The 25447-nt window shown below is 41.5% G+C and overlaps 1 protein-coding gene across 1 annotated transcript; it reads right to left on the bottom strand.

Moving 5' to 3' along the window:
* Positions 1 to 1840: 1840 nt before the first annotated feature.
* On the bottom strand, positions 1841 to 25424 carry GPR65 (G protein-coupled receptor 65). The gene is made up of 3 exons (XM_030319739.1): positions 25091 to 25424; positions 11324 to 11399; positions 1841 to 3523 (listed from the first exon to the last, which is right to left on the bottom strand). The coding sequence occupies exon 3, from the start codon at positions 3042 to 3044 to the stop codon at positions 2019 to 2021; it is 1026 nt and encodes a 341-aa protein (XP_030175599.1). The 5' UTR covers positions 3045 to 3523; positions 11324 to 11399; positions 25091 to 25424; the 3' UTR covers positions 1841 to 2018.
* Positions 25425 to 25447: the final 23 nt, after the last annotated feature.

Here is a 25447-nt window from a genome sequence, read left to right as displayed (position 1 = left end):
CTGCTCTGACAGGATGGATAGGCTGCTCAAAGATTTTGGCAGCTTGGTTCATTTTTAACTTGCCCTACAACATTCTAAATCACTGATTCTGTTGCTAATCATTAAGTAGGACATTCTTATTAAGGGTGCCACGGATTTGTATTCGCCGCATCTCTTTATATAGCCAACTGAGGGAAAGTCCTGACCAGCTCTTCGTAACAGATCATCTTAGCTACTATCCATGTAACTGATTATATTGCCAGAGGTATTCATTAATAAAACAACTCTCCTTTTTTCCCTTATTCTGATATAAGTCCAATGACTCTCCCGAATAACTCTTTATGCGTATATATCTTTTGCATCCCTACAGAAAGAAATGGTCGAAGTGTTAAGAACAAACAAACCAACAAATATAAAGGAGGAAAAGCAACTCTAGAGGGAAGTCAAGATCTTGGGGTTCAAGCCTGGCCCTGCTTCCAACCTAACTGTGTGATCTTGGACAAGACACTTAATTGGCATTTGAGTTTCCAGATGCGGGCAACATTGTTTCCGGACCTCTTACTTTTACAAGTATTCACGTTACAGGCTGCCAATAATTTACCAATAGTTAATTAACAGTCGAAACTCTTTTAATTACTCTTCATTTTAGTGGTGGATCTTTAGCTTTTAGGCATATGTAAGTGTATCTCAGCATGACCAGACAGAATCTACTAATTCTCCAGAGACTTTATGATCAGAAAAATGCAAAGAACAGAGAGTACGCAAACAGCCTCAGAGCAAGATGGCTTTCTCTTGTGTACCTGAACCATCACTGAAAACTTTGATAGAAAATGTAGACAGTATGTGCACTCACTGATTTATTAGTGTGTGCCTACAACCTCATTACTGAAAAGATACTAGTCGGGTTTTTATTGTTGTTGTTGTTGTTGTTAACAGGTAATGTGAGGGCATCAAATGGTACCAAAACATTTGTAATCAGATCATTTTGCAGGGAGGAGGAGTAGAAGGACAGATCAGAAGCAGAGAGGGAAGAGAAAGAAGAGGAGAGAAGGAGAGAAGGGGAAGTGTCTGATAAAAAAAAAAATCTTTAAAAAAAAATACTTTGGTTCATAAAATTGTCTACCTAATGAATGCTTACTTAAAATTAGGCAGAGTGATGTCCACAATGAGAAAATACAAATATAAAAGAATACATTGTATCAAGATTCTCTATTCAAAGTCCAAAAAGAAGTCCCTCAATGTAAGATTTAATGCAATAAGTTTCTTTGTTGTCTATAATAGGTCTTTTCGTCTAGACATTAAACTTCTGATAATTTCAAGTATGTTGTACTTAACTGTAAAGTTTTTAAAAACTATCATTTTAAAGGAGTAAAGAAGGTCTCTGAGCAGCTGAAAGAGCTTTCACAGAGCTCACAGATTTACATCACGGAAGAGGCCTTCAGACTCTTGGTCAGAGCCATTTGCTTTTTGTTTATAAAAAGTCTTACAGTCTTAATGACTAGGTTTCCAAGTTGATGCAAACTTCCTAAGACTTCATGAGACCATTTCTTCTGTAACCCCAATACTTAACACAAAGCCTAAGTATAAAAAGAGCTCAATAAATATTTGTTAACTAATGAGAAGGTTAGAAGCAGTATTTAGTAGTTGGGGTTGTTGGAGACAGGTACATACAGTCGGGAAAAAGGATAGTTGATGGTCTGAAATCCATAGAATGACTGAGAAAAATCATGAAAAGCAGACACAAAGCTCACTGATTTAAGGACATAGAGTTCCATACATCTTACTGACCTCTGAAAGGTTATAGCATATATTAAAAAAAAAATCAATTGCCATCAATAATAACGATCCTGAGTCACTAGGATAATATTAAATTTTGTTTAATACTCATTAAAAAAGATCTTCTAAAAGATTTCCATTGAAGAAGATTAGAATATTCAGTTGGAACACCTACTCCCCCCCATGCTAGATTTCCTCTTCAAAATGTAAACTTGGGGATATGATACTGTGTACCTTAAAAAAAAAAGAAAAAGTCTTCACTTCTATTCCAGGATGTCTAATTCCACGGTGTCTCTGGTAGACATAGAAAGTATGCTTTTTCTTTGCCCTTGTGAGTTATTAAGCTTCCCAGTACAGAATTTTAATATATTCCACATATCAGCTCTTCCCGTTTCAGTTACAAAACAGTACAGAATTGGATCAGCAACACAATTTAAACTTGTTAGTGCCACCGTGATTCTATACATTGTGTAAGTTGGATTCCCGGACTTGTTGTGGTCAAATATATGTTTATCAGGGTTCACATCATGCTCTAAAACGCTGCGAATCAGCAGCATCACATGGAAGGGAGTGAAACACAGGACGAAAGTCAACGTGATGCTAATAAGTAGTTTTATGATTCTCTTCTTTTCGTTGTTTTCCGTGGCTTGATTATGCTGCACAGCTTGGTAGACTTTCTGGTTGCAAATCATTATAATGACCAAAGGTATTGCATAGCCTGTACACGTCCTAAACAAGTTCAAATTGATTTGCCATTTCTCCAGGGGGTATTTGTCATAGCATAAAGTAAAATTAGACTTTTTGGCCTCACAGTATTCTATAGTCGTTTCATCTTTCCACAGAATGATACCGTTGAACATGGTTTCCAACACCCAGATGGACAGGCTGACCATGAAGGCAGATCTTCTTGTCCTTAGAAAAGAAAACCTCAAAGGGTGGACAACTGCTAAATACCGGTCAACGGCGATGCAGGTGAGGAATGCTGTGCTGCTGTAAAAGTTCATGTACATGAAGAAAGCATTCCCTTTGCACAGAGCATGGGAGAACGTCCAGTTGTCATTATTCCAAGTGTAATCAATCCATAGAGGGAGAGTTGATGTGTAGAGCAGATCTGATAGTGATAAACTGAAGAGGTAAATTCCTAATTCATTTTCCTTCTTTGCTTGCAGAAAAGACACACACAGAGACCCAATATTGGCTGGAACACTGGCTATAACCACAAAGATGTAAATAACTGGAAATAAATAGTGATCGAAGTAGTGCTGTTCTTCAAGGCATGTGCTGTTCATTTTTGTTTTGTTTGTTTTGTTTTGCTTTTCGTTTTAAGGCAGCAGTTGCATTTGGTCTGAGAAGGTCAATAGCAAGGCGAAGCCTTGCCTCCTTCTAGTTTGTTTTTAACATCTCATTCTTTTACTAAAATTTCTCAATTCTTCTTTGCTTTCCAAAGTTCTGATTAATTCGTTAGTGCTTTTAAAGGGTGGATGTAGACTGATTTTCACAAAGATATCAGTGGTTGGAAGTCAGAATCCAGCCTCCTGGCAGTTAGCGCAAATGGTCATGGATCTCAACGAGAAGGAGTCCACGTTCTTGTTATCACAGAATGCTGATGAAGAACCCCCAGCAATCACCTGGGTCATCCCTCGGTGTCCACAGAGTGTGGTCTCCAACTTGTTTTTCTTTGCAAAACTCAGAAGAGATCGGTGCACATGTGAATACAGAAGGCTTTGTTTTCACAGAGACTGACATCTCTTTTTAAATGCCTTTGTTTCTGTAATGAAAGATGAACTAGAATAGTTTAGATGTTTACTGGGTATAACACGATTTTGAAATAATCCTCTTTTTTCACTGCTTGCAGGTAGCAAAAATGTATTAAATTACAATGAAGGCATTTAAAAAGGGGAATTATTTAATTGACTGCAATGAAGGAAATCAAGCTGAGAAATTTTTTCTATTTCCAATAAGAATTATCCACAGGGTGACAGATTAGGGGGAATGCTATTTCTCACTGGACATGATCACAAAACTAACGTTAAAAAGTCATTTTAGGAACTAATAAAAAAAGATGGAAATTTAATGATTTGCTTGAAATCAGTAAATGCTTTGGAGTTGTATGATAAACTGTATAGTTATATGATTTCAAATGTTGGGTTTTGCATGCAATCTAGGTATAAGGCACCTTCAATATCAGCTTATTGGCCAAGAATATGTTGTCACGAGAAATTTAATAAAGTGAAACATTTTAAAATATAGCAACTTGCTAAAACTTCATAAATAATTAAACCACGCTGCCTCTTATGTTTTTCCCTTTGCTTCCTTTGGTGGGCACTTTATCTTCCTCGTACTTTTGTGAGAAAGAGGGCAGAATGTTCTTAATTCTGGGTAACGTCTTGGCATCATCACTGTCTGCCTTTTTACCTGATTGTTTATTAGCTAGTTTCTTTTTAAAGGCCTGATGTTATAGATTCACAAAGGAACACAGACTCCGTTCTTGTCTTCACAGGGGAGTAGAGAAGTGCCTTTGCTAGTGAGGCCTGTTGCTGCTTTGGATGATTTATGTGACGGGGAGCTTCGGAAGATTTGCCTTCTTGTTGTGTGCTGTGGGGCCTCGATGAGACCCAAAGTCCCCCTTTCCAAGTGTCAGTGAGCCCTGAGCACAACAGAGGCCTTGCCACCACAAGCCACAAGGGTTCTGCTAGCAGAATAAACATATGCAGAGTACATCTTTATACAGCACTCTTTTTTTTTTTTTTTTTAATTTTTTTTTTTTTCAACGTTTTTTTATTTTTGGGACAGAGAGAGACAGAGTATGAACGGGGGAGGGGCAGAGAGAGAGGGAGACACAGAATCGGAAACAGGCTCCAGGCTCTGAGCCATCAGCCCAGAGCCCGACGCGGGGCTCGAACTCACGGACCGCGAGATCGTGACCTGGCTGAAGTCGGACGCTTAACCGACTGCGCCACCCAGGTGCCCCTATACAGCACTCTTAAAAGAAAGTGGAGAACTAAATTTCCCGAAATCTCATTGTTTTCCCACACCTAGAAATATGAACACAATGTGAAAAAAACCACCTTTTAAATCAATGGGTGAAACTTCCAGAGAGAAAAAGAAAATTGTGATGGAAAAAAAGAAAGTGGGAGCTGAGATCGGGAAGGTGAGTGAGCAGAAAACTCTGAATGTCCAGGAGGCATATTTGGATCAGAAGAACTAACTAGAGCCTCTGAATGCAGGGGAGCTAGAGACACAGCCCCAACCCATGCAGGCAGGAAGTGGCCCTCCACCACCCCACGCAGGTTGGAGTCCAGGAGCCGCTGCCCACAGGCAGAGGGTGAACTAGAAAATAAACAAAATAAAATAACAAACCGGAAAGCCATCTGCAGACAGCAGAGAAAGTTGGCAAGTTTGCTGTCTCAGCTTTGTTTCTCTGTGGGGCTATGATGGAGAATCCCTGAGGATTCACGGCCTCCGGCTGGTCCGCACTTGGGAATGGGGCCTGAGTCTACATTATTTTTTTTTTAATAAGGTTTTTAAAAAATGTTTATTTGTTTATTTTGAGGGAGAGAGAGAGAGAGAGAGAGAGAGAGAGCGCGCACGAGCAGGGGAGGGGGAGAGAAAGAGAGACAGGGAGAGAGAGAGAAAGAATCCCAGCAGGCTCCTCACCAGCAACAGTGTAGACCCTGACGGGGGGCTCGAACTCACGAACCGTGAGACGATGACCTGAGCGGAAACCAAGAGATGGATGCCTAACCGACTAAGCCACCCAGGTGCCCCTGAGTCTACACTATTAGTTTCGTCCTGTAAACTGCAGGCCAGCCATGAACTAGTACCAGACCTATGTGCTCACCTTCATCAGTCATCAAGGAAATACAAACTAAAACCTCAAGGAGGTACAACTAGGAACCCACCAAAATAAATAAAATGAAAAAGACAGAAGGCAACAATATTGTGGTGAGAATTAGAGCTCCTGGACTCTTCTGTCCTGTTGGTTGGAAAACTGCTTTGGCACTTGTGTATATACCACACTTATATATGGTTCGGCGATTGCTCTCCTAGGTGTATGGTCAACAGAAATACATACGTATGTTTACCAAAAGGCACGTGGTAGAATGAGGATATCCACAGTAGCGTTATTTGTAACATCCCTCAGTGGAATGGCCACTTGGGGTAGAATAGATAAGTAAATTGTGGCATAGTAACATAATTGAAATCTATACATCAGTGAAAATGAACACATCATTGCTGTGTCCAATAACACAGATGAAGCTCAGAAACACAATGCAGAGTGATAGAAAAAGGCAGGCACAAAAGAATATGTACTAACTGATTAAAAACTAGGTAAAGTTAATCCATGCTTGTCCGAAATCGGAGTAGTGGTCCACTTATTAAAGGCTTCCTATGTGCTGGGCACCACATTAAATGGCATGCATGTTTGTTACAATTTATCTTTTACTACAATTCTGTGCTATTTATTAAAATTGAGCCACACATTAACTAATTAGCCCCCGAATACCTATCTAATCTTTCGTACAACTTGGCTATAATCCTAGGTTGGAATGCTAAATAAAGCCTCTTGACTCTTAACTATTTTGCCTTCCACTTTTTACATAAAAATGCCTTAGAGGGCACCTGGATGGCTCAGTTGGTTAAGCGCCTGACTCTTGATTTTGGCTCAGGTCATGATCTCAGGATTTGTGAGTTCCAGCCCGGCATTGGGCTCTGCACTGACAATGTGGAGCCTGCTTGGGATTCTCTCTCTCTCTCTCTCTCTCTCTCTCTCTTTCTCTCTCTCTCTCTTTCTCTCTCTCTGCTCTTCCCCCACTCGCTATCTCTCAAAATAAATAAATAAACTTAAAAAAAAAAACCTTAGACATTTGAGGTATTTTTGCAGCAATGCAGACCAGCTGTGGTGAGAAAGAAGAGTATCTTCTATTTTCTGTTGAAGTTTCTAGCACTGATAGATTAGGACAAGTCTTTTAGCCATAAAAACAGATCTAATTAAAGAAAATAATTTGTGAAAAATCGTTTCTGTAAATTAGATAGAAAGTAACCACATGTCTTCTAGAAAACATCACTTTCACATTGTCTATTAGACTACACAGGCTTCAAATAAACTTGTGAAAATCACCTTACATCATGTCCTCACACTTAGTGACAATGTGTTGTTATGTGCCCACAGATTTCAAGGGTTTCTTTTCTATAACGGATAACGTAGCAGATTCACTTGGACAGGCTTTTATTTTTACTGCATTTGATTTGAGAAAAGATGACTAAAAGGAGCAAATATTCTGCTACCACACTCAAAAGAATCTCCCAGTTCTTAAGAGTCATGAGGCTGAGTTTCAAAGAGTCTATTTTTTACTTCCGGAATCCTCTGTGAATTATTTCAAAGTTGAAATTAATTGTCTTTCCCCACTCATAATGTGGTAGCAAAGAAACTGAACATCAGACCGATTGTGAGATAGAGACCTCTGCAGCATGATATGTCTGTATTGTTGCAAACAGTCATATGGAGTTGAAGGCGGCACCTATCTCGTCAGTTCAGACGCAAGAAGGAACACTAGATATCATACCACCTGCAGGCACAGCTGGACCAGCAAGGGAACGAACGCAACCCCACTAGCTTGCAAGTAGTTAATCAGCACTACCTTAAAGATAGAATTCCCAAATGTACCTAATGCAATCTCTAACAGAAAGCATAAAGATATTTTTCAGAATTTAAATCTCTTGAGATGGAAAAGACCTTTGGTGGGGACCACGATCAGAGCACCTGTTAACGTGACCTCATGGGCCTCTACTGAATGGTCTCTACCTTCTCAGACCTCTGATGATAAGACCTCATAAGCCCTCACTCAACAGTGCTCACCTTCTCAGGAGACCTCCTCTGACTTCAGGGGCCCCCACTGAATGTTTGCCTTCTCAGGAGACCTCTGCTTCACGGGCATGGCTTCACGGGCCCCCACTCAACAGTGTCCAGCCTCTCAAGAGACCCCTGCTAACATGACCTCACGGTCCTCCACTCATGAATGTCCACTTCCTCAGGAGACCCTTGTCCCAAATTTTGCCCTTCAAACCTCTCACTTGCAAGAGACGGGGGAGTTCAGGACTGAGGAGGGTTAGCTCCCCATTCTCCTGGCTGGCACCACACCAATGAACAACCTACCTTTCTTCACTTCAAAAGCTCCGTGACAGTTTTAACTGACTTGCTGCACATTAGGTGGACAAACTCTGGTTTGTTTTGGTTACAGAGGGTCATATTAAACATTTGTCAGAAAAAAAAATCAGGTGCTGCTTATCTTGGGGGAGGGGCCGAGTAATGACTGGAAGAGGGCACAAGGGGGCCTTCTGAGAATTTGTAATGTTTTGGCTTTTGATATGAGTGTTGATTCCAGGAACAAGTTCAGTTTGCAGACATTCAATTCATCCAGCTGTACACTCAGGACATGTGTGTTTTTCTGCATGTATACTACACTGCAATTATAAAGTTAAAAAGTGGAATCAAAGGCTGTGTGAGATGAGATATAAAGAATCCTGACAACCAACCAACAACTGTATTACCTTCAGATGGAGCATAGAGGCCTTCCTGAGAACTGACAGGATTTTACTTCTTTTCTCATATATAAAAAGTAATTCATAGAGGCCAAAACAATAAATAATTTAAACAATATGAAAATGAATTCACCAAAAAAAAAATTGCTATATGAAAAAAACGAATATTCTAGGCACCTGGAAGAGTACATACAAATTGTCCCTTGAGGAAAGGTCAGCCTAGGCTTCTCTGTGAGGAATTCTCCCAGAACAAATGGATGGTTGCCAGAGGGCAGGGGCAGGATGATGAGCAAACTGGGTGAAGGGGAAAGGAAGGCACTGGCTTCTAGTTATGGAATGAAGGAGTCGTGGGGGATGAAAGGTACAGCTTAGCAAATATAGTCAGTGGTTTCGTATATAGTCAGGGCTGTGTGGCGGTGACGGATGGTAGCTACATTTGCGGTGAGCACAGAATCACGTACGGAGCTAGTGAGTCACCATTTTGTCCACCTGAAACTAACGGAACATTGTGTGTCCGTTATACTTCAATAAAAACATTAAATAAAAAAAAAAAAGAATTCTCACAGATAGAGTTCTAACAAATATGAGCTCATTAAAACACACACGTGCGCACGCATACACACATTTAACCACTATGTTTGAGATTCAACAAAAATGAGAAAGATGAGTAGCAGATCCACAAAACCTTAAGAGATAGATTATACAATCAATTTACAAATCTATTAACAAATTAATAGATTCACAACACAAAACAAGTGTGTTTAATAAGAAATAAAGAAAGGAATTTTAACACATGAGTAGGGAGGAAGAGACTTCAAAAGACGGGTAGGCATATTTTTGGAGCGACTGGGAAAGGCTTTCCAGAAATAAAAAATGTAATAATTTAACTTAAAAAATTAATACGGGGATTAGCTTCAGCTGAATAAAAAAATTAATGTACTGCAAGATAGATCTAAAGAAATAATACAGGGGGAGCCTGGGTGGCTCAATTAAGCCTCTGACTCTTGATTTCAGCTCCGGCCATGATTTTCAAGGTTTGTGGGATCGAGCCCCATGTTGGGCTCTGCCTGGAGCCTGCTTGGTATTCTCTCTCTCCTTCTCTCTCTCCCCTCTCTCACTTATGTCCTCTCTCTCTCTAAATAAATAAATAAATAGACATTAAAAAAATAAAGAAATAATACAAAATTATCAGTGTGAAAGATATGGGAAAATACCAAAGAGACATGGAAGATAAAGTGAAAAGTTCAGGATATGTTTAACTGGCATTCCATAAGGGATAGAAGAAGAGAGAAAATAGGAAAGAGGCAACGTTCGAAAAGATAATCACTGAGAGCTGTCTAGAACTGATGAAGGACATGGATGGAATCCTCAGATTTATGAAGTCCAGCAAATTCTAAATAGGATTAAAAACAAAGATGGAAATCTACATACATGTAGACACCCTGCAATGAAGCTGAGGATCCAAGAGTAAGAGACAGAAGGCCAGCGAGAAAAAATGGTGTACCTACAAAGAGTAAAATTTACAGAGACAAAGGACTTCACAGAAGTAGTAACAGAAACCAGGAGACAGTGGGTTGATAGTTCCAAACTGCTATGAAAATGTATGTAATCCTATAATTAAATATCTGACAGAACTAAATTTCAAAACCAGGGCAAAATTAAGGACAATTTCAGATAAATTACCAGTTGGGGTGCCTGGGTGACTCAGTCGGTTGAGCATCTGACTCTTGATTTCAGGTCAGGTCATGATCCCTGAACCCGTGTTGGGCTCTGTGCTGGGAGTGAAACCTGCTTAGTATCTTTCTTTCTCCCTCTGCTCCAATCTCTCTCTCTCTCACACACACATAATAATAATAATAATAATAATAATAATAATAATAATAAACTACTACTGATGAAATTTACCCCCAAAATCTTCATTAAGAAGACCTTTAAAGGATGAAAGTGAAGAAGGAAAATGATACTAGAAAAAAGTCTGAGATACACAAAAAGCTGAATAAGCTACTAGGATGGAACTCTGATGCTACACAGTGTCCCATCTATCACCAGGCTCACATGTCTGGGGAGAACACCTCAACCACGAAGATATCCCTCCTTGGGACCAGGATTGAGAGATCGAGGGGTGCCCCTTCCTCCTCTATCCATCCATTGCACAGTGACATTTCACATATGATACCAAGCTCTGGAGATAATAGTTGTTAAATTAATTTGGGCGAATCTAAGGGTTTTTTTGCTTCTGAGATTTTAATGGAATACATAATTCTTATCATTCGTACTTTTTTTCAGACATTATTTTTACTGCTTTTAATAAAATTATGACAAAATTGTTTTTAGAACCACTGCTGAGAAATGTGGGCAAGTTGCTAATTTTGACAAATCCCAAAAAAAGATAATCCCCAGTGCATTAAAATATATCTGTTATTAACCAGCTCCTCAAATAGTACAAATCACTGATGACAATCATCAAAAGATAAAATGTTTTCCTACAGGTTATAGGAAATACTTGCCTTCCTTGATCAGTTTACTAGCTACTTATTACGACTACTATGTCTCAGACACTGATGGTCACTTATTAAGTAAGTATTATTACTTAATATTTATTAATACTAGAAATACTATTTCCAAATTTCACATTATTTCTGATGATATAAAAGGTATCATGAGACCATTGTACTAATGAGGAAATGGGTAGTTCTAGAGCTGGGAGCTGGTAGATTTCCTCACAGCCACTTAATTCAGTTTGCCAATAGGATGTTTCCTGAAAGGGAATGGAGCATAAATATTCCTCTTTTGTGTATCAATAGGTTTACCTAACTATTTCTAAATGTCAGTTCTGACACCCTTTAACCACTGCTCAGAAGTGCGGGAACCATGTGGCAGCCTCATTTCTCTTTGTCTTATAAAGTTCTGCTTTATTGCATTTCTGTAGCCTAAACTTGGTAAAAGGTTGTGAGCATTACTGACAACCATGCCTGAGTCGTTATCTACTTAAAAATATTATTTTATTGTTAAATCTTACACTTACCCATGTTTCTTGAGGAGATGATTTTGTCGACCGAGGAGCCAGATAAATCTGCTTGCACTGAGATGAGAAACCAACACTGTGAGGGGACAGGAAATTACACTTGTGTTTCAACATAAACCAATGAGGAAGCAGCATCTTAATAAGAAGGATGTTCATTATTCAAGTTTGACCAAAGACAGTCTCCTAAATAGTTTAAAAGCTGTTTCTGTTTCTTACTTACCGGAGTATAATTTTCATGACTCACTCTCCTCTTCGCATCTTAATTACAATGTATACTGATATTCGGTGTGTTTTATTTAATAGAATATGTGCTAGACTTTCATGTAATCACTCACTCATTCATTTAGTCTGTCAACACATACATCTATTACATTCTTAGGACACTGTGCTGGGAGTGATTTAGGACCTGGCTATAGCATGCGAGAAGCTCATCACCTAGGGGAAGAGAAAGGCATGTTCAGGGATCACCATGATACAATGGCAAAAATGGGTAAGTAGTACTCCAAAAGAGGTCCAAAAAAAAAAAAAAAAAAAAAAGAAAAGAAAAGAAAAAAGAAGAAAGAAAAGAAAGAAGAAAAAAAGAAAAGATGAGTTATGGGAATGTGTGACATAGGAGAGAATGGTCTACATGGATTCAGCATGATGCACTTCCTGGGAGAAAAGCAGTTGAGGGAAAGTGGGTGTTGGGTGTATAATGAGCATGTTCCCTTGCTTAATCCTTGCACCTTTGTGAAATCTTTTTTTTTTTTCTTTTTAAGGGACCAACAGGATTAGCTATATAGTATTTTATTGTAGATCTTTTTTTGTTTTTAATTTTTTTAATGTTTATTTTTGAAAGGAGGGGGAGGGGCAGAGAGAGAGGGAGACACAGAATCCGAAGCAGGCTCCAGGCTCTGAGCTGTCAGCACAGAGACCAAAGTGGGGCTCGAACCTGTGAACCGTGAGATCATGACCTGAGCTGAAGTTGGATGCTCAACCAACTGAGCCACCCAGGCGCCCCTCTTTTTGTTTGTTTGTTTCTTTATCTATTTTGAGAGAGAGAAAGAAAGAGGGAGAGACAGAGAGAGAGAGAGAGAGAGAGAGAGAGAGAAAGGCACCTCTATTGTAGATCATTTTCTCTGATTGTCCTCTTGGAATAGAGGGCCGGGAGTGCTAAAAACCATGCTAAAACCAGTTGGCTAACTGGCTTAGGTAAATCAATAATTCTATGTAACATGGTTGTATGAGAAAGACATGAATTGTTCTAATGAAACCTCATGTAGCACGTTACATGCTGACATTTGCTGCCAAGTCTATAAATGGTTTAATATGAAGTGAAATTAACTCCCAGAACTTTTGAGATATAAAAAAGTCAGAGACATCACATATGAACCTGGCTCTCATAAATCTTTATTACAAATGAAGGGGAGGGGTGCCTGGGTGGCTGTGCTGACAGCTCAGAGCCTGGAGCCTGTTTCAGATTCTGTGTCTCCCTCTCTCCCTGCCCCTCCCCCGTTCGCATTCTCTCTCTCTCTCTCTCTCTCAAAAATAAATAAACATTAAAAAATCTGGGGCGCCTGGGTGGCGCAGTCGGTTAAGCGTCCGACTTCAGCCAGGTCACGATCTCGCGGTCCGTGAGTTCGAGCCCCGCGTCGGGCTCTGGGCTGATGGCTCAGAGCCTGGAGCCTGTTTCCGATTCTGTGTCTCCCTCTCTCTCTGCCCCTCCCCCGTTCATGCTCTGTCTCTCTCTGTCCCAAAAATAAATAAATGTTGAAAAAAAAAAAATTAAAAAAAAAATTAAAAAAAAAAACAAATGAAGGGGACAAATTATAAGCATAGAATTAATGTGGGATGGATGTGACTTAAAATTAGAAACTATAATCATGACAATCTGAGCCTGTTTCTGTAAAAGGACATTAGAGGATGTTCTTGGTAGCCTTTTTTGTTTGTTTGTTTTCTACACAGAAGTAGAAAAGATGATCTTGTGATATAACCAAGACTTTTAATCTTGGAGTTATTCAGGACGTGACACAAATGTAATGGGGTTTTCTGTGCTTCCTTTATAGGTTTTTCATGGAAAATAATAAAATTAAGAACCCACATTTATAAAGTACATGAGAGTTTGCCATGTAATTTAGCATAAATTAAAACTTCAGAATACTTTATATTTTTATTGAAATAATGACAAATTTAAGTATAATCTGGAAAATTAATAACAAATACCTTAAGACTTTACAGAAATGAAAGTATGATTCCAGTTTACTTGTGGCTCTACTCCACAATTCTCATTTTTGTTTGGTTTTACACATCTGCTTGTCTGTAGCTTCTGTGCACAGGTACGCCACGGCCCTCACAATGTTTTATTTTATCTAAATAGACTACACTTCTGCTTTTAGGGAAAAGGTATATTCATATTCATGTCTAGTATTTATATATCATGCTCTTCAGAACAAAAAGGTATATAGTCACGAGACACAAGAGACACAATCAAACTTTCACTTCTGATTAAATAGGAGAAAAACTGTAGGTCTCCTGTGCTAAAACGTTGCCTGTTCTACACCGTAAGACGCTGAATGACTTATAGGAAATGTGCTTCTTGTTTAGTCCAGAATATATGGCAATACGGTGTTTTCAACCACAGGGCTATCTCATAAGCCGTTGGAAATTTCAAAGCATTGAGTCTCTGGGACATTTTAACGGCTACAAGGTGGAAAAAAGCCACGTGGCAGGTGTTCAGAACACCGCCTTGAGGGGGCTGGTGTTCCTGGTGTGCCAGGCGTTTGCTCTTCTGAGGCCAGCCCGAGCCAGTGGCAGGGTACTCTGTCTAACCATGGGGAATAAGAAGAGAATGTGGTTCTGCCTGGTTCCAACGTCTCCACAGGGCAGACAGCACAAGAGCCTAATCTGCTGATGAAGGGTCCTCTGGTTGGCCACATGGCCTGCTTGGTGCAATTTCGCGAGCTAAAGCAGCCAAGTAGGCATGGCAGGGTATGTTCTGAAATACTGCTGTATTTTCCCAGCCGCGTTTCCTTTACTGCCTCCACCCAGTGCAATGAGCTATTTTGCATTTATTGCATCAAAAGAGGAATTTTTGGCAGAAGAGTAAAGGGTCAGGGGGAGAAAGACAGTCCTAGGTTTTGAGTTTCAAAAATATGTCTGCAGCTTAGGAGACTGGAAAGGACTGAGGCCCAGACAGTATGCTTGGGTGGGTACCTATAGAGACAAAGTGGAGTCTCCAAGAACAGGAAAGGGGCTGCCCCGTGGGGGTGGGACTTGGTTGTGAGAGAGGAAGTTCTGAGAGCTCAGATGTGGCATCTGAGACAGGGACTTTGCAGCCTGACTGCTTTGAACCCCTTCCCCAGCAAGCCCTGCAGTGGGGTGGGGTGTCAGTCACTCCAGATGAGCTATACAGTCTGGGGAGAAGAGTGGCCCTGTGGCTCAGGTCCAGGGTGAAGTCCAGGTGGCGAGACGCAAGGGTGTGTGTGGGAGAGGCTGGAGGCAGCCTCAGCAAGATCCCCTGTGCCCAGTGTAGCACACGGGGAGTAGAATCATTTCTGGAAGCCCCACAGGGCACACAGAAGTGACGGCAGGCCTCCGCCCATGTCATGGGGCTGCCAGGGGCCCAGTGTGTCACACAGGCAGCCTTGCAGCCATAGATGAGGGACAACTAAGGTGAGTCCTGCACGGCCTAACTACTGAAGACCAGAAGGGAAGGAGGGCATCTCGGGGGAGGCCAGCGTTGATAGGGGGTCACCTTAAGATACAAGGGTTGAGCTACCACCCTCAAGCATTCACAACGTGAGAATTCCCTGGACCTCAGCTGGCGTTGTGGGTGGAATTGTGTCCCTTCACCCCTCTGCCAAAATTCATATGCTGAAGCCTTAGCCCCTAGTACGTCAGAATGTGACTGTATTTGGAGATGGGCCTTTAAAGAGGTGATTAAGTTAAAATGAAGGGCCCTAATCCAATACAACTGGTGTCCTTATCAGAAGAGGAGACTGGGATACAAAGAAACACCAGGGGTGCATGTGCACCCAGGAAAGACCACGTGAGGACACCGGGAGAAAGTGCCATCTTTAATTCAAGGAGAGAGGCCACAGAAGAAACCAAACCTACCAGCACTTTGATCTTAGACTACAAAGCCTCCAGAACTATGTGAAAACTAATTTCTATAGTTTAATCCACCAGTCTGGGGTACCGTGTTGTGGCAAATACAGGTGGAACCCAGAGGAAGGAGAGGTTGGACCCTGAATTAATTGCGATTAAGTTTCCACTGCCCTGGCAGAATGGGGGATTAAAACACAATTTTAGCTGAGTTACAAAAGATAGAGAATGTTCTGTTTCTTGCATCTGTGGTCCTGGCCTGAGATTGGAATCATTTGCCTCCACGGGTCTCTAGATGTGGTTCTTGGATTAGCAGCATCAATGTCATGTGACTCACGTCACATTTGAGAGCTGCGATGGTCTGTCCGTCCCCAGGCCCAGGGCATCAGGAGCTCAGGTGGGAGTCCAGCAATGTGTGTGTTCTAAAGTCATCCAAGTAGTTTTGATGCTCCCAAGTTTGAGACCAGCTGGTGTCCGGGATGGGTGTCTGGGCAAGAGACTGGGGAGGGAGAGAACAGAACCCCTGAAAAGAGGGGAGTGAGGAAATCCCTCCGTTTAAATTCCTGCCTTTGGTTACTTTAACCCTAATGTCTCTTCACCAGTAATTAAATTCCATTTTGCATCATTGTACCATCAGTTTCTTTGGCTCCAGCATTTTTAAAAAAAATTTGAGCTAATACAGCCTGTCATTTCAGACTTGTAAGTGCTTTTGACTTCAGTGTCAAGTCAGACAGGCTTAAGTATAGTAAGAGTTAAAATGGAGATCTGTTACTAAACTGAATACTAGAGGCTTTAATATCTTAACTACCTTTTTAGAAGATCTAATATGAATTTCTTGACGTCTATAAATTACATAATTAACTTCTAACGGCCTTTACTATGTCCACTTATTGAAATAACTTAACAAAATGTTAAGAAGGATATTAACTCCAAATAGTTTCCTCTGATGTATTGTGGGTGTGCAAACTGCTGATTAACTTAATTTTTGAAGTCAGGGTAATAAGTATACATCCTTGTGGAAGTTTCTGTTTCTGTTGAGTCTGCTTATGGTAGGGACAGTCAGCTAATAGTTTAGGATTTAAGATCCAAAAAGCATTTCATGAATCCGAGTTTAAACAAGGCCAATATATTCTAATATTTAAGGAAGTTCGATCCAAAGGATAGGGAAGAGAGGTACAGATGATTGGCAAAAACTTGGGTCAGCTGGGGCCGAGGGGTTAGGGATACACAGGAGGGAGGATGTGCAGCCAGCTTGATTGGAGTGGGCTCTATGGTATCAGGACTGGTGAAGACAGGTTCTGTTACCCAAATGTGCTGGTAATAAAAAATCCATAGAACGCACAGAGCAGAGATTATAGTGAAAATCCAAGATAGAAATACTTGCAATTTTACAGGAAATAATGCTAGAGTCTTCATTCTCCCTGGTGCTTTTTTAGAGGCTGCCAAAATATCTTTGCAAATGTGCAGTAATTGAGCACATCCCTTATGGTGTTTTATAATACCCATTTACTTAATTTAATTCACCCAATATTTGTTACTGCAATATTTAATACTGTATCATATGAGTGGTTTGCTAATATGCATCATGAGTATGTGTGGTGATTTTAAGCTATGTTCACAGATTCTTTTCTCCCCTCCCCTTTAGTGTGGGCTAGACTTTAGCAACTCACTCTTGGTGAACAGAATAAAGCAGAAGTGATGGTCAGAAAGATCCCGTGACTTCCTCCTCACTCTCTTTGATCTGAGGGAAGCCAGCTGCCATGCCGTGAGAAATTGTCTACTTGGTGAGTCCCTGAGTGTGCCATCTCGGAAGTGAATCTCAAGCCTTCAGATGCTTACGGTTCCTTCCTAACATCTTTACTGCAATCCCATGACAAATCTGGAGCTAGAACCACCCAGCTAATGTGCTCCTGATTCCTGACTTACAGAAGGGAACAGTGAGAAACACTGAATATTTGGTGCTTTAAGCTACTGATTTTCAGATAATCTGTTACACAGCAACAGACAGTGGAGGTTTCATTACACGGGCATGAGTAAGTAAATCCTTGGCCAACTGGTGATTAACTCAACCTCTACCCCCTCTCCCCTTCCAGGAGGTGGGGAAGTTGGGCTAAAGGTTCTAATCCTCTAGGCTTGCCCTGGGTATTTCTGGTGATCAGACCTCATCCTGAAGCTTTCCAGGGGCCCTAAGCCACAGGTCATCTCAATTGCAAGAAGAGGATACTCATCACTGTGCAGATTCTAAGGGTTGAACCTCCATCAGGAACCAGGGACTAAGACCAAAAATCATAACCAAAGATGCTTCTATTACCTCTTTCACTCAGGAAATTATGGGGGGTTTTAGGAACCCTGTGTCAGGTACTGGGGGCCAAATATATATTTCTTACTATATCACAATACCCCAACCACATTAAATAGGACAGAGGTGGGGTAGATAGTTGGTCATACCACTGACCGCAGGACTCAGGGTGGCAGGCAGAGAAAGAAGCATCTGGCCTGGCCCCTGGAGACTAGCAACAACTGGGGAGGAAGGATGTCAGGCCCAGGTGAATGCTCTGAGGTTGAGCTAACCTCTAATTCCAGTCCTGGCCCCTGGAATTACAAATAGAAAACAGAGACAGAAGCCCAGGCTAAGCCAGTAGGGTCAGACGAGAGTCATTTGTAACAGTTCATGTTTTCATAGGGTCTCTTTTCTGACCAGGGTCCACTCTGAGTACAGTGATAACTTGGTTAAACCTCTCAGTTCCATTCTGTTTTCCACCCCTTCCCTGCCTTTCTTAGACGCCCTTGACCTGCCTGCTTTATTCCTCCTGCAACCCAAACATGATCTCTTGAAAGATTCTGCGGCTAATGCATTTTAACAACTTAAACACGTGGGCCGAATCCCCCGGGGGGGAATTGTGGCAGCAGCTTAAAGAGGTATTATTTTGAACATTCAGATTAAATATTCTTTCAGAGAATCTTTCCACAAATATTTGTTAACACTTATTAGGTCTATTATGAATAAACATTGCCTGCCATAGCGTAACACTACGCTGCTGTAATAGAAATTATAATGAATCATACACCGGACTTCCCCTTTATCAGACTTTAGAGTCTTGTAAAGAAGATACCGGAGAGATTAGATGAAGCGAAGGTTACTTTAAACAGATAAATAGAGGGAAAGGAAAGAAGGAGGGACCATTGAGTTGGATCTTTAAAAATGAGAAGGCTTTACACATTTAGATATGGGAGAAAGGATATTTTCAAACCATAACAGCATGAGGTAAGTCATAGAAAAGAGCACCCGACAGGTGTGTCCTGGGAAGAGCAAGTGATACATTTAACACAGTCTATTAAAAGAGATGGGGAGGGGCGCCTGGGTGGCGCAGTCGGTTAAGCGTCCGACTTCAGCCAGGTCACGATCTCGCGGTCCGTGAGTTCGAGCCCCGCGTCAGGCTCTGGGCTGATGGCTCGGAGCCTGGAGCCTGCTTCCGATTCTGTGTCTCCCTCTCTCTCTGCCCCTCGCCCGTTCATGCTCTGTCTCTCTCTGTCCCAAAAATAAATAAACGTTGAAAAAAAAAAAAAAAAAAAAAAAAAAAAAAAAAAAAAAAAAAGAGATGGGGAACTATTTTTTCCGATTTCCAGTCTTTTGTGACTTATGTGCACACAGTTGTGAATTCTCAAAACATGCAGTGGTATGTTATTTATGCAATACATTTTCCCTTGGACACCAAAGTATATGTTTAAATTTTCTGAAGACAATTCTAAATTCTCCTTACGACTTTGGTTGTAACTTTATTGATTGGGGATCAACCATACGCTCAATATACAGAACTGGTGTCCTTAAGAGAGCTGGACACACACAGAGACATCATTAACTTGCAAGCACAGAGGAAGGATCATGTGAGGACACAGAAGGATGTGGCCACCTGCAACCCAAGGAGAGAAGCCTCAGAAGATACCAGATCTCCCCACAACTTGATCTTGAAGTTCAGAGCTGTGAGAAAATAAATTTCTGTTGTTTAAACCACCATTTTGTTGTATGTTGTTATAGCAGCTTTAGCAAAGAATGGATATTCTTCAGCTTTATCTTTAGCCACAGAGGTAGATATTTACTGAGTGTGCCTAGCCCAGGGCCCAGGACATACTAGATCTGTTCTGTCCAATACAGGAGCCGCTGACCATATGTGGCTATTGTGCACTTGAGAGGTGGCTAATACAAATTGAGACGTGCTGTACATGTAAAATGCACTTAAGGTTTTTGAAAACTGAATATGAAGAAAGAACATAAACTATTTTATTGATATATTTTACATCAATTACATATTTGATAATATACAGATATTTGGGAATAAATAAAATAGATCATTAAAATGGATCTCACTTGTTTTGTTAATATTTATTTTGAGAGAGAGTGTGTGTGTGTGTGGGGGGGGGGCAGGGGCAGAGAGAGAGAGAGAGAGAGAGAGAGAGAGAGAGAGAGAGAATCCCAAGCAGGCTCTGCACTGCCAGCTGGAAGCCAACACAGGCCTGGATCCCACAACCGTGAGATCATGACCGAGCTGAAACCAAGAGTCAGATGCTTGACTGACTGAGCCACCCAGTGCCCCAAATTGACTTTTTTTTTTAATGTGGCTACTAGAAAATTTCAAATTACATATGTGCTTTGCCTTATATTTGTTGGACAGCATAGCACTAAATGTTTTAAAAAATCTTTAGAGGGGTGGGAACCTCTGGCACTGTTATTTTCTTCGTGCTTAGGATTTGGGATCAGGTGGATTCTACAATTCTTCCCCTGGCGGCAGTGCAGAAAATGGTACTGACGATCCAAAGAATAGCCATATCACCAGTGGAAACATCGGAGGACAGCAAAACTTCCTGGAGTTCTCTTATTTGAGCAGATCCACACGGTAACAACGACCAGTGGAAGAACCAGGGGTGGTGAAGTTGAGATGTGCATTTTATTTTATTTTTTTTTTAATTTTTTTTTTTTCAACGTTTATTTATTTTTGGGACAGAGAGAGACAGAGCATGAATGGGGGAGGGGCAGAGAGAGAGGGAGACATAGAATCGGAAACAGGCTCCAGGCTCTGAGCCATCAGCCCAGAGCCCGACGCGGGGCTCGAACTCACGGACTGCGAGATCGTGACCTGGCTGAAGTCGGACGCTTAACCGACTGCGCCACCCAGGCGCCCCGAGATGTGCATTTTAAAGCGGGGGAAATGCAGACACAGAGGCTGAGAACTCTTGGATGATTGCCTTTGCTCTGGATTGTAACCTCGAGTGTTAGTCACGGTTCTTTGCTGCGGGCAACAGCACCACCTGTGGCTAACTTGAGCAGAAAATGAAGGACTTAGAAAGCCTTCAGGATGCAACACAGAGTTGCTTGCTGAGGCTGCCCAACCAGGCTTGCGAAAATGGGCCAGAGCCAGAGGACCAGAAAGACCGCTCAGGTCACCGTGCCTGAGCCGTATGTTAGGACGGCACTTTTGATCGTGCTGTTCGGGGCACTCGGGGCTCCTCTGATGAGCCTCTGTGCTGCTGCCTCCACTGGACTCTGACATGGTCTGGGGTGCTTGGCTGTTCATACATCTGTCTAGCTACCCTTACATGATCAAAGTCACAGGCTCAAGGCACTGGCTGAGGGACACTGCAGAGCTCTCGCTGCCGGGGGCAGGAAGAGGGAGGATCTGGCTCCTTCCCTCCTGAAGGAGGGGAATCTGCCTCCCACCAAGACTCGCACACTGGGGAATCAGCCATATGGGGTATGGGCTTGAATGACTGTCGATAACAAAAATAGGAAAAAAAAAATTCAGAGTAGTATAAAGACATCAATAATCTTTTCCTCCAGAATTGTCTTAGTTTTGTGGAGAGCAGTCAAGTTAAAAGTTATACTGTACTTAAATCTGTATGCTGTTTATGTCATTTATATGATAAACACTTCTGTAGCATGTAGTATATGCTGGTCACTTTTTTTAAATGTTTAGTTTTGAGAGAGAGAGAGACAGAGGATGAACAAAGAGGGGCAGACAGAGAGGGAGACACAGAATCCGAAGCAGGCTCCAGGCTCTGAGCTGTCAGCACAGAGCCCGAAGTGGGGCTTGAACTCATGAACTGTGAGGTCATGCCCTGAGCTGGAGTCGGAGGCTTAACTCACTGAGACACCTTAGGTGCCCCTATGGTGGTCACTTCTAAGGGCTGTATGAATATTAACTCAGCTAGCCTTCATACCAACTAATTACTATCATCATCTCTATTTATAGATGGGTAAACTGAAGTCCAAAGATGGAAAGTAACTTGGCGAAAATCACACAGCTGGTAGGTGGTAGTAGAGATCTGACACTATGCAGGCTGGGACTCCAGGGCTGATTCTAACCACTATGCCACAGTATAGCTCTTTGCTATGGCAGTTTTTATGAGTTATCCTTAAGAAAATGTTTAGCAAGCAATATATAATTTATTCCACTATGTCGATTCTGTCCTATGAACTATTGTTACTGTCTTCACATACAGTCCCGAATTAAAAGAATTCCTATACATTTTTTACACTGATCAGGGTGATATTATGAAATGCGATCAAGCAACATGTCAAAGTGGAAAAAATCAGATAAACAGCAGATGCTACAGGATAGTTCATGAAGAGAATATACTTCATACTCTTTTATGCCCAGGAGATTCTACATTAAGGAATGTTTCTACTTTCTTTTGTAAATAATCCGTTTTCCTTATCCCCTTATATGATTATTCAGTGACTTTTTTAAAACAAATTTTTATTTTTTTGGTATCGAGACATTAAGTGATACTTAGACCTCCAAGTTCTACAGGAATTTACCCATGCTTTGTATTAGAACTTGTAAAGTTTCACATTTTACATTTAGAGCTTTATCCATTTGTAGTTTATGTGTGGTATGAAGCACAGATCTCAAATTTGATCGTTTTCCAAATAGTTATCCAGGCGTCTCCATACATATACACATATGTGTTATATACGTTAATGTGTATAATATGTATATGTGTGTATACATATGTATATATATTTTGTGTATGTGTGTGTATATGTATATATACACACACATACATGTATATATATTTTTTTAAGTTTATTTGAGAGAGCTTGTGAGCCAGGAGGGGCAGAGAAAGAGGGAGAGAGAATCCCAAGCAGGTTCCATGCTGTCAGCACAGAGTCCAACAGGGGGCTCCATCCCGCCAACCATGAGATCATGACCTGAGCCCAAATCAAGGGTCGGATGCTTAACTGACTGAGCCATATGGCCCCTCCATATGTTTTAAAAAGTTCCATCCTTACCCCAGCGATTTGAGGTACCATTTTCACAGTGATTTTTGTTTTTAAATGTTTATTTACTTTTGAAAGAGAAACAGATGCGAGCAGGGGAGGGGCAGAGACAGAAGGAAACACAGAATCCAAAGCAGGCTCCAGGCTCTGAGCTGTCAGCACAGAGGCCAATTTGGAGCTGGAATCCAGGAACCATGAGATAATGACCTGAGCCGAAGTTAGCCGCTTCACCGACTTAGTCATCTGGGCGCCCCCAGTGATTTTTTTTTTTTAAGTTCAATTCAACTAATATATTTTGAGTACCTTCTGAGGTATGGACACTGAATTCAGGAAGTACAGAGAGGGAAAAGACTTGGCCTCTGTCCTTCAATATGATGGCTGAATTCAGATTTCTAAAAGTAGAGCCATTTTCTAAGGCGAGACAACAGACTGCTATCAGACTTTATCAATAACCTTTCATTGAAAGGCAAAATCTCTCATCTTTCTCAAGAGACTGTCTGATTTTGATCACATTCGTCACTTTCAAAGAAAGAGATTTTGCTGTGACTCAAGTACAGCTGTGATACTCAAAAACACTGCTCCTTTAGGAGAAAAAGTCTTCACTTTCAAAACTCACCTGAAATTTGAGAACTGAGAACAACACTTCTCTTGTTTATCTCACACTGCAAAAACCACAGGAACAAGGGGGAGCTGAACACATGAACGCTTGTCTGAAAAGTGCTATTTCCCTTTATCTTACCTCTTGACCACATCTGACTGCTGTGTCCTGAAGCCCAAGAATCTCTCTTCCTTGGCTCAGATTTAATTGCTTTTTTATTAGAAACTCTCTTTTCGAATGGTGTCCTGAATATACATTAGAAATTTGAAACTGGAGATATTTTCTGTGGTAAGGTAAAATTACTTTGGTATATGGACTAATAGGAACTAGTGATTATGTCCTAGGGATGAGAACACGTTTTCTGTTAAATATTCTGTGTTTCCTCTTCTACAGATATCACAAAGTATACAAATATTTGTGGTGTGCTCTACTGTGGCTTGCATCCACTGGTTTTCAGATTCTGGCTTAAACTACTGTGTTAGGGGGTGCCTGGGTGGCTCAGTCGGTTAAGCGTCCGACTTTGGCTCAGGTCATGATCTCACGGTTTGTGAGTTCGAGCCCCGCGTTCGGCTCTGTGCTGACAGTTCGGAGCCTGGAGTCTGCTTCTGATTCTGTGTCTCCCTCTCTCTCTGCCCCTCCCCTGCTCACACTCTGTCTCTCTCTGTCTTTCAATAATAAATAAACGTTAAAAAAAAAAATTAAAAAAAAAAAACTGTGTTAGATGGGGTGGATCAGAGTGAATTCTGGGAAGGTAAATCTATGGAACCTGGGTAGTTATTGTCTTATATCACAGAATGGATACAGAAGGTACAGTTCAGGCATGTGCTGTATTGGGAAAAGAAGAAATAGAAAAAGAAAAAAGTGGCCCATGTATACAGGACCATATAATTTATCATCCAAGCCAGAATACTTTTTTAAGTTTATCTATTTTGAGAGAGAGGGAGCGAGAGTGAGAGAGGTGGGGGGAGGAACAGAGAGGGATAGAGAGAATCCCTAAGAGGCTCTGCACTGTCAGTGCCAGACTGGATCTCAGGAACAGAGAGATCATGACCTGATGTGAAATCAAGAGTCAGACCCTTGAACCACTGAGCTCCGCGCCCCCCGCCCCGGGGCGCCGCAAGCCAGATCACTTTGAGGGTGAAAGGGGCACTATTAACATTTGTTAGAACAATAGAAATAAGCTGGGACCGTCCTTAGTAAACCAAGATAGATCTACAGTAATTTAAGAGAAACAGCAAGCATTGCTATCATGCACTGAGAAAGGACGGATGGCAGAATGGCCTGACAACTGCATTTTTGGGATGGCACAGATGGGAGATTTTTCCTCCTAGTATAATTGTGATCATGGAACTTAAGTTTGTAGTTAAGGGGAAAAACAATCTGATTCCAAATAGGACCCTGAAGATGAAGGCTCACACATCCTATAGTCTTTGGATCTTCCTCTTTGCCATTTTGGGGTCTCCAGGGCTTGTGTAGATACTGAAAACCGATTCCATGGGTATGCAAAAGGCAGATTTGGGATCAGAAATGCTTTCTCTGCAGCCACTCAGTCTCTTCAGTTTGCTTAGATACCAAGAAAATCAGAAATCTCACACTGACGCTGCATGTGGCAGAATCCCAGGACAATTCACAACTTCCCTATCGATTTTGGGTTATCTGCCTGGAACCATGTCAACGGGCTACGTAAGGTACTTGATGAAACTAAACGCCAAATATACGTAATGATTACCAGAATGGAGAACCCTGTCAGCTAACGTTAGCCAAGTGTGCAACGCATTCATTCACCTCGGATTTACTGAGCGCCTATTACCTTGTATTTCGTTTAATCCCATGTCCCCCGGCGGCTGCTCTTGTTTCATCTTACGCAAAAGGAAACTCAGGCTCAGAAAGCTAAGTGATTCGACCAAGGAGACAGACACCTGAACTAGGACGCAGTGGGGGCTGCAAGCTGGGTCTTCTCTCTTGCTTTGCCATAGATTGGCATGTGGTGGATGTGCCCCGAGATGTTAAGGAAGGTCCAGTTCTCTCGGCTGGCTTTGGACATCCATCTCCCCTGAGCTAACGTGCCCCAGCAGGTGAGGCCGGAAGAGGCGCAGGGAAGTGAGTACACATGAAGGCCACACTCCACAGGGCCTGAGCAGACGCCACTCTGGGTCAGCTATCTCAC

The sequence above is a fragment of the Lynx canadensis genome, chromosome B3 (assembly GCF_007474595.2).
Source record: "Lynx canadensis isolate LIC74 chromosome B3, mLynCan4.pri.v2, whole genome shotgun sequence".
Classification (NCBI taxonomy): Eukaryota; Metazoa; Chordata; class Mammalia; order Carnivora; family Felidae; genus Lynx; species Lynx canadensis.
Note: the sequence above shows the minus strand (reverse complement) of the source record. Positions and strands in the feature narration are given on the sequence as shown.